Source organism: Lactuca saligna, chromosome 9, assembly GCF_052625555.1.
Source record: "Lactuca saligna cultivar CGN05327 chromosome 9, ASM5262555v1, whole genome shotgun sequence".
NCBI classification, from domain to species: domain Eukaryota; kingdom Viridiplantae; phylum Streptophyta; class Magnoliopsida; order Asterales; family Asteraceae; genus Lactuca; species Lactuca saligna.
This window is the reverse complement of record NC_136425.1, coordinates 64,535,718-64,553,022: the sequence shown is the minus strand read 5'-3', so window position 1 is coordinate 64,553,022 and position 17,305 is coordinate 64,535,718. Positions and strand designations below refer to the sequence as shown.

Sequence of the window (17,305 nt, the reverse complement as noted above, 5' to 3'; positions counted from 1 at the left end):
CACAAGCATGCCTTGTCCAAAGCATTGGACGAATCAATATTCAACACATTATTTCCTAAGTTATCTACAACATTCACAGTTTCATATACACCATTGCAAGGTAATGCTTTGAAATAAAATACACCATTATAATAAGCATAAATAGCACCAACTTCATTATTAAACAAAAGGGTAAAACCTTGTTTGTACAAACTATGAAAGGAAATAATATTTCTCGTCATATTGGTCGAGTAACAACAATTATTCAAATCTAAATTTAAACCACTTATAATCAATAAAGAATAAACTCCAATCTTGGTCACAGACGGCATATTCCTATTTCCCATGATTAAGTTTATCTTCTCGTGCTCCACATCCCTACTTCTTTTTAGTCCCTGCAAATCAGAACAAATGTGAAATCTACAACCTGTATCAAGGACCCAAGAATTAGCAAGTGATGAGTTCTTAGATTGAATAATGTAAATACCTGCAAAGGATGGTTTGATCTTCCCATCCCTTATGTCCTGTAAGTACTTGAGGCAACTTCGTTTCCAGTGCCCTTTTTCATGACAATGGAAGCAGCCAGCATCCTTCAGATTGGAAGGGATTAACAGAACCAACCTTGGTCCCAATAGAAGAGGATCCATTAAGGGACTTTCCCTTGCGGGTCTTGGAGGGAGCCTTCCTCTTCTTTCCCTTTCGATGTCCTATTGCTAGAACAGGGGAAGAAGTAATAGTAGGAGTAAACACAACTGACTTCCCTTTAAGGTTGCTTTCTGCAGTCCATAAAAACCCTTGAAGCTTGCTAAGAGTGACCTCCTCCTTGTTCATATGATAATTCATACGAAACTGATCATAACAAGAAGGTAAAGAGTGTAGATATATGTCTATGGCCAACTCTTCATCAAAATTGACATTTAATTTTAGCAAGTGATACATATATCTTTGCATCTTCTGCAAATGGGTCGTGATGGGTTCACCATCCTTCATTTTGGTTGTGATCATGGAGGAAATGATCTCATACCTCTCCTGCCGAGCAATTTGATGGTATCTTTCCATCAAATCATGATACATTTCATAGGGATAGTAGTCCTCATAGGACTTCTACAGCTCAATAGTCATGGTTACAATCATAAGACACGACACCTTTGTTGTATCTCTCTCATGAGTAGTGTGTTCAGCAATTTGTTTAGGAGTAGTAGTGGTGACATCAATCTCCTTTATCTATTTATCAAGGACATATTCTTTGTCCTCATAATGAATAGTCATTCTGATGTTTCGAATCCAGTCATTGAAATTTGATCCATCAAAAATGACCGTCCCACATAGGTTCATGAGGGAGAAAGATCCTAAAGGAATTGATGTCACCACTGCTACTCCTGAACAAATTGATGAACACACTACTCATGAGAGGGATACGACAAAGGTGTCATATTTTATGATTGCAACCATGACTGCTGAGCTGCAGAAGTACTGCCGTAATCCAATTGTAAAATATTTGAAGGTAGGTAAATGACAATTTAGCAATTTCCACCATGAAAAACGAAATAGATGATTAGGTTTTAATTGGTTTGAAATTCCTAGATCTTTGAGATTCATTGAACTTTTCAAAGGCATGTTTAAATCTTGATTGTGCCCTTCAAGTTTGTGACTAGGATGCCGAGGATCACAAACAAGGTGTGAATAACCATGAAAATTAACATGGTTCACCCAATGTTACAAATTACCTAATCAATGTGCCAGTTAACCACACACGCTCAATTGATTTATGATTAACATCAAGCTTCCCTTCGCCACACATTTTCAGTCCCAGATTAGTGTGCCGGTTAACCACATATGCTCCACTAACGACTTAACAAGGTGCAAAGTGTAATTTCATGGATTAGCACCATTTTCACATTTTTCCTAAAGTAACTAAGATTGAGAATTAAATAAAAGGTTTAGTTACTTTATATTTATCATTATACTTTTAATGAGGGGGAATTAGTGTCCTATCCTACCCGTTCGGATAACGACCCTCCACCAGTCAAGGAAGCGGTGGGTAAGAGTGGACACCCATTAGACCACCATTTTATAGGCAGTAACCTTATACCCCCTTATAGACTGGCTTCGTGAATGAGGCTTACTAACGGTAAGAGCGACTTGTCTTATACATATATATTATTAAACTTATAATATTATAAAGTATAAGGGTTGAATTTTAACTTTTAAAACTCTAGGTTTTGGAATTAAAGTTTCATTTAATGAGAATTTGTAAATTCCAAAACTTGAGGCCAAATTTTGAAACTTGTCAAAACTCTTCACATTCATAACCTATGAGTTTAATTGATTTTAATGATGAGACATTTCATTTTCCATAACTTGAGGATAAGTAATGGAGGTCATTAAACATCAATTAGATCATTTTACTAACAACTAAATTATCACATAATTCATGATCTAACTAAACTCATAAACAAGACAATTCCATATCAACAATTTTAAAAAACAATTTGGTTTATCATATAAAACAATAATGATTTTTTTAAACTTTGATAATTATCTTTCAATTGGATGAGTATGATCACCACCATATCCTAAAAACATATTCTTATGATTCAAAACAGTTTGGGTAATGATCATATCGAATTTTGGCCAAAAACATGAATTTCTGCACTCTGATCATCCAACTCGACGAGTCCATGAACTGGACTCGTCGAGTAGCTTCATTTCTGCATGGACTCGTCGAGTTCCCCAATGGACTCGGCGAGTTCATCAATCAGAATGCAGAAAACTCAATTTTTTTCAACTTTGCAAATAAGCAAGCATAAAATATAATAGAAAACAAACCTGGCTCTGATACCACTATTGGGTTCTGAGCATTATAACACTTCCTAAGTGCACTTGCAACTCTTAATGCTTTGGATATATGTTTTCTCTAATTATAGATGCATTTTCTATTTCCAAAGCATTCACCCTAACTAACATACAATTGAAGCTATATAACAAAACTTTGGTTAGGATGCTTACCTCTTGAGTAGGGTAGAGTTCTTGACCTTTGAAAGCTTGAGTGTAACGCCCCAATTTTTAGGTGTTGGTTTATGTGCGAATTTTATTGATTTCAAGGTATACTCAATGAGTTGGCTGCCCTACTCGTTGAGTAGCAACGGGTTGGTTCGCGTTTTTTAGTGATCTACTCGTCGAGTCTAAGCAGGGACTTGACGAGTAGGAACTGGCAGATAAAACCCTAAATCTCGGGTTTTTGCACCCTATTTAAAGGATCATTGGCCCTCCCTAGCCTCCACTTTACAGCTTGTTGTCACCCTTAAACCCTAAATCGTGTGTGTGTTTCTTTGGTGTGAAAGAGATCTGAAGAGAGATCTTGGTGAGGAACACTTGGGGAAACAAGTAATTGAAGCTAGGAACTCGTGGGAAGCAAGGACATACATCAGTTGACACTCTCTGGAAGGTATTAAGCTGTCTCTTTGGCTCATCTTATCTTCAATCTCTGTTTGGGTGGGTTTTAGGAAAGGCTTTTGTGTTTGAGCCAATGAAGCTGAAACTTCAGATCTGGACTCCCTTTGGTCCCTAGATCCTTAAAGGTAACAGTTTTGGAAAGTATGAGCTTTCCCTCAAGTGTTGTACTTCATGTCAAGCTTAGTTTTGTCATTTTAGGGCCTTAAAGCTTTGCAACTTTACATGATAAGCAGGCCTTGGAAGGTTGGATCTACAATCTGGAGCATTTGACTTCAAAAGCATCTGTATGGATGAAGGATTGAAGGGACTCGGTGAGTCGCATGGTCGACTCGGCGAGTCATATGAGGATGGTCCTGAACTCGACGAGTTAGATGAACAACTCGGTGAGTTCGATGAAGATTACCGTAGACTCCGCGAGTCAGTAGAGTGACCAAACGAGTCAGTTAGGATTTTTCCCAACCGTTGGATGTGTGTGAACTTGTCGAGTTGCTTATTTGCTTTGTGTGAAACCCAATAGACCTGGGCATTCCAACCTGTTGGTTGTAGGCCGTGAGTATTCCATCCCAGGGATGATTGGACAAATAGTATGTGGGCATTCCAACCTGTTGGTTGTGGGCCTGGGGTATTCCATCCTGAGGATGATTGGACCCATAGTATGTTGGTATTCCAATCTGTTGGTTGTGGGCCTGGGGTATTCCAACCCGATGGTTGACTGGACCTATAGTATGTTGTTTATGGTTCTATGTGTATTGATGTGAGTATGGATATTTTGGAGGAACTCACTAAGCTTTCAGGCTTATAGTTTCTGTTTATTGTTTCAGGTACATCGGGGGATCGCGGCAAGTCAAAGGCGTGATCATACAACTCCTCATCTTTTTTTTTATGGTTTCTGGGAAAACTCTGATATAGACTATTTTGGAAACAAAGTTGTAATAACTATTGATTTAAAGTGTTTTTGAAAAGTTTAAATTTGGCTTGATTTTATGGGTGTTACATTGAGCACCTCAAGTGTGATGCATCTAATGGTTCACAAACACCAATATGAAAAAGGAGGTTATAATAGAATAAGTTACTTTTCTTTCTTGAAGGCGCAACCGATTTTGGAGCATGGAGGGGGCTATTTATAGTTTTGTCAAGTTCTAGGCTTACAATTTGTAAACCCTAATGACCCATGACTTTCCACATTCCTATGATCAATGGGTTTAACCTCCATGGACTATCCATGGGTTATATTATTGGTTTATCCCACTTACATAATCATGGATCACTTAGCCCATACAATAAGTATCATTGATTTACATAATCAATCCCTCCACATTTAATTAGTCTTTTGACCACAAAATTAATTCCGAATTAATTCTTGGACAATACTAATTAAATAACCATATTAATATATTATACTTATAATATGTTAATGAATCATAAATAACCTTATTCTCATAAAACCATCCTATCAAATTGCACTGGTGAAGGCAACCCAAAAGGACCATGCTACTATCGGGTCAAGTACTTATCAGTTATAGTTATGGGATTAGACACCAAATCCAACACAATACACATCATGTATTTAGACCTTCTCATACTTCTATGCTAACATCTTTTCTCATTCCCACTCTCCTCTTCTTATTCACGGCCGAAGCCACCTCGCACCACCTCTCTTTATTCAAACTTCTTCAAACATTCTCCCTCTTTAGCATAAGAATTCCTTCCTTCATCCTTCCAGCGTTTCCTGGGTTTGTATGTGTGCATCAAGAAATCTTCATTAAAGCTCATCCATTCTTGGTAAGTTTTTAACCAAACTCAAGATTTATTACCATCCATTTAAGCTAAATCATTCCTCATACACACATGTTTTCATGATCATGCTCTTAGAATCTACTAGAGTTCAAAAAAATCTTCAAGAAGATTGTGTGAGGCTCCAATTTTGACACTCCCGGAAGGAGTTGAGGATTTTGTGGTGTTCTGTGATGTATCCATCACAGGGTTGGGGCGGTCCTCATGCGGAGAGGATGGGTGATAGCCTACGCATCGCGGTAGCTAAAGCCGCATGAAACGAGATACCCTACGCATGTGATGTACATGAAAGTACCCACTAATTTTATAATTTATAACCTAACTAACTTAACTAACTAAAATGTACCTAGGTAGTGTACCTAGTCGAATTATAGAATAGTTTGGTAAGTTGGGTGTCGATCACAGGGAACAGTGTTGACTAATTAATTTATTTACTACTAAACTAACCTAATTATTAACAAAGGGAAGGGTTTTATCTAATTTTGCAAGTTTAGATGAACTTAATTCTTTAACAAAAACTCAATCAATAAACAAACACTTTTGTTAGTTCGAATCCGCTTTCACTCAATACATTAGCTTTGACTATTATTGTTGGTTACCAATTAAATAAGTATTAGTGATTTAGTTTTAAATCTACTAATTATTAATCAATTCATGTAAGTCTATGTATTGTCACACAATAGTTAACACGCAATCAATTATTAGATAAGATTGGAGCCATGAAGATTGATTAATCAAAACACAATTATAGTCATAATATGAGTTCTCTAACACAGCTCAATTCAATAATTCAATTACTTATCTAAGATTGGTTTGATCTTAGCTCTAATAAACTAGTGTTCACTATATTATTAGGTATTCAGATTTATGCAGATTTGTGTTCACTAACTACACAGAACATGAATTTTAAGTAATCAAATAATTAATTAAAGCATGCTAGGTAAAATCAATCAACACAAGCATATCACCAATTAGTAAAGTCAAATCTAATGCATTAAAACCATGAGTTCCAGCTTCATCTAGCTAACAGAAGCAACTAGATTTAGTTGGACATCCTAACAGCTAAACAAACAAAAATTGTAATCAAATACATGTTTAAGTGTACCAATCTATAAACCAAATTATGAATTTCTTCTTCCTTGGTGTTAAAACCAGCTTCCAGATATTCTTTTCCTCTTAAATTCTTCACCAGGAACCCTTCTAGGTCAGCCAAAAGTCTCTCAATCATAATGGGTAACGGTATTTATATTCTTTTCAAATTTACCGTTCACGTCGTGAGAATTTAAAACTCACGTCGTGAACTCGAGGTAATCGTGATCGACAAGGATTCCTTCACCCGGATGCTTATCTTCTAACTCTTTCTACTCATGTCGTGAACCATCACCTGTTCACGTCATGAGTACGTCTTTTTTGGGTGTTTTTCTTGTAATAAGTATTAGTTGTAAACTACCCAAGCATACATAAACTAGAGAATTACAACTTTTAGAAGATACCACAACTTGGAGCTCTTGAATTCTTCTTTCTTTGATGCTTGATCTTTGACTTCTTTGAATTCACTTTCTTCATGATTTTTGGCATCTTGAACTTTCAACTTTGAGAATTTTGATCTTTTTGTTCTTCAAAATTGATACTTTTATGCTCCAAAATTCTTCCATTTCTTTACTTTTGGTAATTTCTCTCTTTTTTTACATGTACCTCACCTTTTTTATATCACACACAAACCTACATGCTTAAGCTAAGCAGAGTTATGTTTTTGTCCCATGATTTCACTAGAATAAGGGAAGCCACAAATGTACTATAACGTGTATTGGCTCAACTAAACATTTGAGCTCTCGTCAGATCATCCCATATCACACTAGAAACTGTAGCTCAAACTATTACTACTAGATTCAATTATTAAAAATTTAAAATTTACCAAATTATCTAGCAATTTACTTTTCTACCCCCTACCCCACACTTATTTCATATAATGCCCTCATTGTATGTTAAAAATAATATAAAAATTAAGAGAAGGGAGAAAAAGGAACAGACTCCCCTGGGATAGCGGCGTGATCATCTCCAAAAGTGCGGATAGAATGTGCATCTTGAATACAGACTTTGAGAAATAGAAACTTGGATCTTGAACACGCAAGATAAGTACTGTACTGGCAAAATATGGAATCGAGTCTTCAATCTTCAACAAATATGGTGCAGAAAAATGTTCGAAATGGATAGAACAATGTGGGAAAGCATACGCCACATTGCATGGTAAAGAAGATGAGCCATGATTATGTTCATAATAATCCCAAAAAGAATGGTGGTGAACCACATAATGAATATGGAAAAAAAGACTCCTTTTGTGAAAATTACAAAGTCACGACGTGAATTCGATGTGGAGCGGGTTCTGGAAAGTCACCATATACTGACTCACGAGGTGAATAACGAAAGAGTCACGACATGAAAACTGGAATCCCAATAATATATTTCTTCTAAACTTTCTTTCAATTCTTATATTCAATCCCATGTCTTAATAGATTAAGACTCTGCTAACCCTATTAATTTCGACTCTTCTCTCTAACTTTCTTCTTGCCTGACTTACCCCACACTTAATTTAAATTATGGGTCTCGACTCTCGACTTTAAACACTCCCGGCTAAACACATACGCACTCATACCTCGACATCCTTTGTATGCGCTCCTAGCAATGCTGAAAAATAACTACCAAAGAAGAGAAAAGTAACATAATATCTTAATAGTTTTACAATCCCAAACAAATAAAAATAAAAACAAAATAAAACCAAACCAAACAAAACTAAAACAATAGAACTAAAATAAACGATCAATCATCCTCATAATCCTCGTTCACCCCATTAGTGCTCGCTCTGTCGCCTCTTGGCATCCATAATTCTTCCCACGTAGGAATATAAGGGCATTGAGGTTGCATGGTGGGTGGTCTCACCACATTCATATGAGAGAACATGGCTTCAATCATTTGGGTGTTATAACTCATCCCACCGCGTAAATTATCCAAGTAAGAACCCATCCGACTTTGGAACTGGTCGGTGGGTATTCCACCCTCATATAGTTGGGATCGTCCCATCTCCCCCTGGGTTCTCATGTTCCTTATTCGAGGACTTGGTTGTTGCTCGGGATCTTCGGTCAGTTGGTCCTCACCCTCGCTATCGTTGTACGGTATCCCATAATACATCCCATAATTGACCACAACTTGTATGGTCTCAAGATATCCCATAGAAAATTCGTTCCCTTGTTTATACGTAAGTGTCCGTGTAACCGTGGGGATGATCACGCCATAAGACTTGGCTAAGCGGGTGACAAAATGACCACCACATATTAGGCTCCCGGGTCGGGAACTCACTGCATATTCTGCCAAGTAACGAGCCAAGAAGTAGGGAAGATTGCAACAAAACCCCGGTTGTAAAATAGACCACAAGAAAAATAAATTAATTTTGGTGACCTTATCTCCAAGTTTTCTATGGTGGATGGAGAATGTGATCAGCCTGTGCAGCAAACGGTGAATGGGTGATTTGATGCTGCTCTCTGGTGATACATTGGAGTTGAAAACACCAAAAGCGATATGGCTCCAAAATTCATATCCCGACATTTCCCCGGAATAAGTATGGGTAGCTTCCCATAAGAATATAGAAAACTCAGGGTTCATGGTCTCGTTGGCCTTGTATAAACCCATCCTCCATGAAAATTCGATCAAGCTACACTCTCTATATTCCCCACCCAAACGAAAGACCAATGCTTGAGGGAAAGTAGGGTCTTGGACATTCTCGTGAAACGCCACGGTAGAAAAGAACTCAACACAAAATTCCTTGTAGACTCTTTCTTGGATGGAAAACAAGTTACTCCATCCTTTGCATGTAAATGAATAATTGTTTCCCACAAAAGTTTTAGTAAGAAACGAGTTTAGTCTTTCAACTAGTCCAACCTCCCGAAGCCTTTGCCAATTAACTTTTGGGGAAATAGAAAACTCTCTGTTGTGTAACCATCCCAATCTAGTGTTGTATCGGGTGAGCACATCCCTAGATATATTTGTCGGGAATACGTAAAACGGGTGCAAATTAGCAATCCCACCTTGGTTGTCACTAACCTTGCGTCTAGGTGCCATTTTACTGCAAAAATAAACAAGAAACAAACACAAAACAAAATATCCAATATTTTAGATAACCACAGAACAATTGTGTTGATGCACCGGACTCACGTCGTGAGTCCTATGAAACTCACCTCGTGAGTTCGCTATTCTCAGCGAGAAATAGTCGCAAAAATAAGAAGTCGGGACTTAATTTTGTTATTAGGGGTTACTCATAAACCATTTTTAATCACAATCAAGTAACATAGGATGGATTAATAACACAATTTGGGCCAAATTCCGACATTGACACAAATGAAAAACTCTAGCCCCTAAATCAACAAACTCGTGAAAATCAACCAAAAGAAATGCAAGATGTTTACCTTAAAGGAGAGATTAGTAAGCACAAGAGTAAATTGTGTTTGAGTAAGGCCAAAATTGGATGGGGGGGACCAGGGGACCGTCTTCACTTCGTGAGGGTAGGAAAGTGGTTTGGTAAAAGGATTCAGAATTGTTTAAGCTGTGGTCCCGTGTTCTTTCTGGATTCACGTCGTGAGTACTTACGAACTCACGTCGTGAATTGTTGTGGGCTAACGTGGTTGGGCCATTTAATTACACAATAACGGGCTAGCATATTCATTTGTTTAAAATGTCCAACCCTGTATGTTTTATGGGCTCACGAGGTGAATAGTATTGAACTCACCTCGTGAGTTATGTCTGGAAAAAAAAATCAAGCCTAATTGACAATTCTTTTTAATATCTACTTAATTTAGGAACCCCACACTTAACTTTTACCACTTAATTTGGATGATTAGATGATTGAAGGTCTAAAAATGCAAAAACTAAACTAAATGCATAAAGGAAAAGAAAATTCAAACCGAGCTCAGGCTGCCTCCTGAGAAGCGCTTCTTTTTGAAGGAGTCATAAGTCGGACTCTGTGCCTCCTATATTAAATCATCTGAAGAGTCCACCACTAGGATCTTTTGTTCCTTGAAACGCCTTTTGTAAGCTTGAACTCGTCTTTTGTACGCCTTTTTCGGATTTTCCTTTTTAGCTTTTACCTCGTCTCCATCAAGCTTGCGTTTGGTCCCCTTAGTCTCTACCTTACACTCTATAGCATCCTTCTCTTCTTTCACCACTAGATTTGTTACTTTTGAAGTAACCTCCTCTTTATCACTCATCATCTCATCGTCATCCTTGCTCACCCAATAAGTTGGATTCTTATAGGCAATGACTTCAAGTAAAATTGGAACAGATGCTCCTTGTTTTGTTCTTTTAACTTGTTGAATTGTTTTGATTTATTCTTCCATGAGCTTCTCTAATTCATCAAGTTCATTCTATTCATCAATGTTGAAAACCTTTTCTTGAGCATGATTCCCTTGAAAGCCATCTTCTATCCCAAAAATTTCCTTTTCATTACCAACCCTCAAGGTGAGCTTAGACTCGCGTATATCAACAAGAGCTCCAGCAGTGTTAAGTAATGGGAGACCAAGAATAATTGGTACATTGGGATCTTCTTTCATCTCCAAAACCACAAAGTCTATAGGAAAAATGAATTTCTCAATTTTTATGAGAATATTTTCCACAATGCCCCTGGGATGTGTCACTGAATGGTTCGCCATGTGAATAGTCATTTTTGTAGCCTTCAACTTCTGAATATTTAATTTTTCATAGAACGAGTAAGGCATCAAATTTATGCTAGCCCCAGAATCGGCCAAAGCATAAACCTTCATGTTATTCCCAAACTCACATGGAAGAATGAGTCGTCCAGGATCCCCCATTTTCTTAGGTATCTCTCCCAATACAACTTTTTGAGTTTTGTTCACTTAGAATCACCTTAGAAATCTTTTTTAGTTGCTGACAAGTGTCTAACAAGTCTTTTAAAAAAAATTTATATTCGGGAATTTTGGATAACATCTCGACAAAAGGAGTATTAATCGGGATACCCCTCACGTGCTTAATAAACTCCAAATGCTCTCTTTCCAATGGACTAAAATTAGCTCGGGAAGGAAACGGTAGAGGCGGACGATATACCAGAACATTTTTTGAATTATTTAGTTCAGATCAGTCCCACAATGTGAACAGAGACGATTCACGACGTGAATTCTGTAATTCAACATAATTTCGACTATCGATCTTTAATTTCTTCGGCTGTAGTTCGGGTTGCCTTGGCTCTACTTCTAATGCTTCTAGGAACTCAGAGATGGCCTCTTCTTCAGTATCTATGCCCATTACATGAGATTGTGTCTTCTTTTCAGGATTTTTCGGGAACATCTTCTCATTAACCAAATTGGTAAGTTGACCAAGTTGTACTTCAAGGTTATTGATGGAGGCTTGCTGATTTTTTATTAATGCTTGCTGATCTATCATCATTGATTGATGATTCTTCATTATTGTTCTTTGTTCTTCCATTGCAGCGTCAGTAGCATCATGGCTTTTTTCTGAAGCTTCCATAAATTTCATTAACATGGTCTCTAATTTTGATTTCTTCTCAGTTGGTGGTTGTTCTTTTTGGTAGAAGCCTCTGCCAGTTTGTCTATATTTTTCTTCCTTTTGCTTCTTGTAATCATCATAGGGCAGCCACTCTTTCTATGGTTTCCTCCATTCTTCATCATACTTGTCCCCACTCGAATAGCAAACTTGAGCTTTCTTGTTTCCATATTCTTCCAAGTTGCAATCTTTTGTTAAATGTGGGCCACTACATCTCTCGCAACCAACTCCAATTGCATGAATTGATTGGGACATTTGTGTTAATCTCCTCTACATAGTATTAAGCATTTCCATCACAGTAGCCATCTCTTTAGTTTGTGCACCCCCAACTCCTTTAATGCCCTCATTCCTTGGACAATGATATACACGAGAGTGTTTTGCGAATTCTTCAACTAATTCCTTGACTTCGCCCGAATTTTTCTTTGTAAGTGGTCCTTGAGAATCAAGGAGTTGTCTTGTCATCACATTGACCCCGTCATAGAATATGGACACCTCTTGTTGAATGTTAAGGTCATGTTGAGGACAATTCCTTAACAACTTTTTGTAACGTTCCCAAGCTTCGTAAAGTGACTCCCCCGGGTTTTGCTTAAAATTGGCTATTGCCTTTTTGATTTTAGCAATCTTGGATGGTGGACAGAATTGGTCTAGAAACTGCTCATGCATTTGAGCCCAAGTAGTTATTGTACCAGGTGGAAGTGCTTTTAACCAATCCTTTGCAGCTCCCTTAAAGGTAACGGGAAGCATCATTAGCAAGACGGTGTCTCTGTTAACATTTGGGACATTGAGGTAATCAACAATGTCGTTCACTTCATCTAAGTGCTTGAACGCATCCTCATGATCCTTTCCATATAATAGGATATCCTTTAGTGCGGAAAGGATATGTCCCTTCAGCTCGAATGTGGCAGTGGCAGGAATTGCAGGTTGTACTAAGCCTGGACCAATATCATATCAAATTCTCTTTCTGTAAGCTCCCATGAATATTTCTTCAATATTTGCCACCTCGTTCCTTGGCTCTTTCTCGGGTTCACTTGTATGTTCTTCAAATTCAGGCTCGGTATCGTATTCGGATTCGGTTGGGATGGGTATTTGATCCAAGTGTTCAAGCTTGCTCTTGTTCTTTGAAGATGAACTTGACTCCCTCGTTTTCTTCCCCGATTTCTTTGAGAACACTGATTTGAATTCTTGTAAAGGTGTCTTCTTTGGTGTTTGTTCTTATTTGTCACTCCTGTCCTTCTTTTTGTGAATTGCAGACTCGGGATCTTCAAGTGGTATGACCAAAGGGGTGTTAGAGCCTCTAGTCATGAACTCCTGTAAAAAAATAATAATAATAAAACGTAAAAGTGAACTAAGAAAAACGAACTGAAATAAACAAAACTAAGGACTTTAGAATTCACGTCGTGAATCTAAAAGTTTCACGTCGTGAATCCTGTAATGCAGAGAATATAAACATAAAACAGAAAAGTAACCTATTGCAGGTTTTACACTACAAAATGGATCGATTAATTTAAAGCAAACAAAATAATAATTAACTAAGCCATTACCCGGCAACGACGCCAAAAACTTGATGTGCATGAAAGTACCCACTAATTTCATAATTTATAACCTAACTAACTTAACTAACTAAAATGCACCTAGGCAGTGTACCTAGTCGAATTATAGAATAGTTTGGTAAGTTGGGTGTCGATCACAGGGAACGGTGTTGACTAATTAATTTATTTACTACTAAACTAACCTAATTACTAACAAAGGGAAGGGTTTTATCTAACTTTGCAAGTTTAGATGAACTTAATTCTTTAACAAAAACTCAATCAATAAACAAACACTTCTATTAGTTCGAATCTGCTTTCACTCAATGGTTATACATTAGCTTTGACTATTATTGTTGGTTACCAATTAAATAAGTATTAGTGATTCAGTTCTAAATCTACTAATTATTAATCAATTCATGTAAGTCTATGTATGGTCACACAATAGTTAACACGCAATCAATTATTAGATAAGATTGGAGCCATGAAGATTGATTAATCAAAACACAATTATAGTCATAATATGAGTTCTCTAACACAGCTCAATTCAATGATTCAATTACTTATCTAAGATTGGTTTGATCTTAGCTCTAATAAACTAGTGTTCACTATATTATTAGGTATTCAGATTCATGCAGATTTGTGTTCACTAACTACACAGAACAGGAATTTTAAGTAATCAAATAATTAATTAAAGCATGCTAGGTAAAATCAATCAACACAAGCATATCACCAACTAGTAAAGTCAAATCTAATGCATTAAAACCATGAGTTCCAGCTTCATCTAGCTAACAGAAGCAGCTAGATTTAGTTGGACATCCTAACAGCTAAACAAACAAAAACTTTAATCAAATACATGTTTAAGTGTACCAATCTATAAACCAAATTATGAATTTCTTCTTCCTTGGTGTTAAAACCAACTTCCAAATCTTCTTTTCCTCTTAAATTCTTCACTAGGAACCCTTCTAGGTTAGCCAAAAGTCTCTCAATTATAATGGGTAACAATATTTATATTCTTTTCAAATTTACCGTTCACGTCGTGAGAATTTAAAACTCACGCCGTGAACTCGAGGTAATCGTGATCGGCAAGGATTCCTTCACCCGGATGCTTATCTTCTATCTCTTTCTACTCACGTTGTGAACCATCACCTGTTCACGTCGTGAGTACATCTTTTTTAGGTGTTTTTCTTGTCTTTCAAGCCTTCAACCTCCAAAGTTCCATTCTTTAACACTTTTAGTCCCTTTTCTTCAAAATGTCTTCTTTTTTGCTGCAAAATATAATTTACCCTTATAATTACCATTATTCTATGCAAATGACTAAAATATATATAAAAATGTACTTAAATATTACCTAAGAATATGTATAAATATGGCAGTATCAGCATGACTTAGAATTGGGCGCGTTGGTATTCGCTCTCAAGATATGGAGACATTACCTATATGGGGTCCGTTGTACCATATACACGGATCACAAGAGCTTGAGGCATATCATGGATCAGCCGAACCTGAATATGAGGTAGTGCAGGTGGCTGGATGTAGTCAAGGACTACGATTGCGAGATCCTTTACCACTCCGGTAAAGCGAATGTGGTGGCGGACACCCTGAGCCGCAAGTTAGCTGGGTATTCCACCCCATTGATATGTATGAGGATAGCGGTGGATTCTCCGCTTGGGAGTTTGATCAAAGATGCTAAGGTTGAGGGCATGCGACCAGGGAACTGGAATCTTGAGAGGATCAGGGGTGAGAACACCCAGTTTGTGCAGGATAGCCGAGGATTATTGATACGATGTGGCCGGGTATGGGTTCCAATGTCTGGCGGAGTCAGACAGATAGTCATGGAGGAGGCTCATAAGTCTCATTTCTCTATTCACCCGGGGGCCACCAAGATGTATGCAGACCTGAGTTTGAGTTATTTGTGGCCATGTATGAAGCGAGAAATCGCTTGGTACATCGAGAGGTGCTTGAGTTGTAGGATGGTTAAGGTCGAGCATCAAAGGTCGCATGGTATGCTCCAGCCCCTAGAGATTCCCATGTGGAAATGGTAACAGATCATGATGGATTTCATTACCAAACTGCCGAGGATGCCGAAGGGGACTTCGACCTTAAGGTAAGACCATGTAGAGGTTTGGTTCCAAATTGGAAAATTTGGCCATATGTTAGGCCTTGGTTGATTATTTGGCTTTTAGGCCTTCAAAGTGTGAGTTTGGGGCTTGATTTTGAACCAATCTAGGTTAGGGGTAAAATGGTCCCTTTACCCTAAGTTTGGATTTATGGTTATGCATTGAAACCCAAATGGTTAATTGGGTGTTGTTTTGATGTTGACAGTTCGCTAATCTGTCATCCAGCAGCTAGAGTTTTATCCGCAGGCCTTCGACAGTGTGAGGTGAGTCTCCTCACCATACCAATGGGTCGAAGGCACCAAGGCCAACCCATTTATGTATGTGTGATGATTATTGCGGATGTACTATCAATACATTATGTATTTATGTGAAGACCATGTGGGGGTTCCCATGGCAATTAGTTATATGTAGTATGTGTGTTGATTGTGTGGTATGCGGTATGCTAGTTGTCTTTGTGATACTTGCATGGAAAACTCCGGGGGGTTCCCGAGGCATTTGGATATAAGACCATGTAGGGGGTTCCCGTGGAAATGGGCTAAGACTATGTGGGGGTTCCCATGGCACCCAGTGTAAGACCTTGGAGGGTTTCCAGGGCATCCTTATATGTTTGTATGTATGGTTTATATGGCAGCTAGTTAACACCATGTGGGGTTCCCATAGCATTGGGCTAAGACCATGTGGGGGTTCCCATGGCACCCGGTGTAAGACCTTGGAGGGCTTCCATGGCATCCATATATGTTTGCATGCATGGCTTATGTGGTTGTTGTGGCTTATGTATATTATATGGCTGATAAGGTTTATGTGATTATGTGGATTGTGTGGGGTATGTTATGGGGAACTCAATAAGATTCGTGCTTATAATTTTGTTTATGGTTTCAGGTATAACTGGTTTGGAAAGGAAGGGTCCGACTTGATCGCAACGCACACACCCGTGTTTTCTGCATCATGTTATTTTTGGATGTAACTCTGATAAATGTTTTGAATGGTTGGATTAAGTAACATTTGTGTTTGACTATAATAAAAATGAAATGTTTACCCTGGATTTTTGGGTCGTTACACAAAATAAACTAATTGATGATTACAAAAAAGGATAATGACCTGAAAGAGTCACAAACTTCCAACCAATTCATATTTAGTCAACGAACTTTTTTTCATTCTTGATTTACCCATGAATTGTTTGAAATGTTCATATTTTACCCTTATGACAAGTTATAACCGATCATAAGGATACAAGGTAAACAATTTTAAATAATTCAGGGATAAATCAAGCACAAAAAAATTGAGTGAATAAATGTGAACAAAGTTACAAGTTTGTTACCCTTTCAAGATATTATCCCTCTAATCTATTATGTATGTCTAATATATAGGTCTCTACAATCGAAGTAGGAGGAGGATGGAGGATGAAACTGTGACAGAAATCGTCAAAAAGTAAGCATAGTAAGCCTTTGGTGAGGATATCGATAATTTGATATCAACACAAACATGTATGATGTGGACCTCGCATCAAGCTATATATATATATATATATATATATATATATATATATATATATATATATAATAAACAATTGTTGGTGCGAGTGGAAACTATAAATCAGTTAATCAAACTTGAGTTATAATATAAGTCTAATAAGATATGAATATCTAATTTAATATGTTTATCTAATATTTACGATTAACTATGCATGTTTTACCCTAAAAAAATTCACTTTCACATTTTACAGAAAAGATTAAACCAATATCAAGTTTTTAAAGCATTATTGGAAAGAAAAAACTTATGATATAAAGTCTAATCAATTGACGGTTATAAAAAACCTAATATAGAAAGGATATATTAAGGAAATGATTGTGTATAATAGTTTTGGTC

General features: G+C 37.3%; 1 protein-coding gene and 1 non-coding gene across 2 annotated transcripts; one reads left to right on the top strand and one right to left on the bottom strand.

The window, feature by feature from the left end:
• Positions 1 to 10,640: 10,640 nt before the first annotated feature.
• Positions 10,641 to 11,084, bottom strand: LOC145016419 (uncharacterized). The gene has a single exon (XM_078974740.1). It carries the CDS (start codon positions 11,082 to 11,084, stop codon positions 10,641 to 10,643), a length of 444 nt encoding a protein of 147 aa, XP_078830866.1.
• Positions 11,085 to 12,301: 1,217 nt separating this feature from the next.
• On the top strand, positions 12,302 to 12,408 carry LOC145019066 (small nucleolar RNA R71). The gene has a single exon (XR_013667386.1). It is a non-coding gene; the product is annotated as a small nucleolar RNA R71 (small nucleolar RNA).
• The last annotated feature ends 4,897 nt before the right edge of the window (positions 12,409 to 17,305 follow it).